This window comes from Apis dorsata, unplaced genomic scaffold, assembly GCF_000469605.1.
Source record: "Apis dorsata unplaced genomic scaffold, Apis dorsata 1.3 scaffold_191, whole genome shotgun sequence".
NCBI lineage: Eukaryota > Metazoa > Arthropoda > Insecta > Hymenoptera > Apidae > Apis > Apis dorsata.
The window spans coordinates 59,645-60,747 of record NW_006263476.1 but is presented as its reverse complement, the minus strand read 5'-3'; the positions used below and the strand labels follow the sequence as shown (position 1 = coordinate 60,747).

Sequence of the window (1,103 nt, the reverse complement as noted above, 5' to 3'; positions counted from 1 at the left end):
GTGAAGCGGAATTGATAAATTTCCGTGTGAAGAGGAATTGATAAATTTCCGTGTGAAGAGGAAATTTTTTATAACTTTCAAGTTTTCTCAAAATTGTATATACTTTCTATGTACTTTTCTTGATTCTAGAAATATTTATCTTTACTCATTTCTTATTTGCATTTTTCTTTTATCGAAAAACATTTTTTACAATTTTTTTTAATTGTAAAGAAATATTTAAAGCAAGTCAATTTTAAGAAATATATTTTTTCGTCGAAAGACGATTTCAATTTTTTTTAATGATTAGAAAGCATGCATAATATATCTAAATATATCCATTGCGAAATGATAGTAAGATTACATTATGGTTCTAATTAATTAAATTATATTCTATATTTACATATGTATATATATATGTGTTTACATGAATTACATATGTATTTCGCAATTAAAATACGAAACGTGATTGCAATGAAAGATCTATCGGCAATAAATACATATTATTAAATTAAACATATAAAACATTAAGTATTTTATTTTACATAGAGTATCATTCTTTTGCATGAGCTATGCATTCAGTATTTAAATTATCTAATCATTTGCAACTAATTTTAAAAAAAATATACTAATATTCATGTGATTTTTGTGCTATATGATAGTTTTCTGTGATCTAGTGATCTGCATTGTTGTTTGTAATTGATTATTATTTTCTCAAAATTGTATATTCTTTCTATATACTGTCAAGTTATGTTAAACAGCATTACAATATTATTTATTATTCATTTCGAAAATTTATTATAGTATTCATTTATTGTAATAAATTGAAACGATATCTATTGCACAATATGATCATTTTCAATACTAAAACGATTCAAATTAAAGTAATTTTGATTAATAGATCACGAATATAATATTTAATACTTTATTGTGCTTTGTTACATTAATATAAATTTTTAGATTCTTCCATGTTTTTAAAATATTTACTTCAATATAAAAATCTTAAGAATTTACCATCACTCGGAGAACTGAAAGATACGACATCGAAGTTTTTAAAATACTCATATACGTTTCCATGTTGACAACAAAGAATTTCCCAGCCGTCAAGAGAACAGGATGTTGAGCTT

General features: G+C 23.0%; 1 protein-coding gene across 5 annotated transcripts in view; it reads right to left on the bottom strand.

Annotated features, from left to right (window-relative positions):
• Positions 1-943: 943 nt before the first annotated feature.
• The window catches only part of LOC116185475 (odorant receptor 2a-like), a 2,408-nt gene continuing 2,248 nt past the window's right edge, over positions 944-1,103 (bottom strand). For 3 of the 5 annotated variants that reach the window (XM_031509896.1, XM_031509893.1, XM_031509895.1), the window contains exon 5: positions 944-1,076. In XM_031509896.1, the coding sequence (XP_031365756.1) occupies positions 965-1,076 (112 nt within the window). In that variant the 3' untranslated portion in view covers positions 944-964. The other 2 variants (XM_031509894.1, XM_031509897.1) reach the window with 1 other exon arrangement.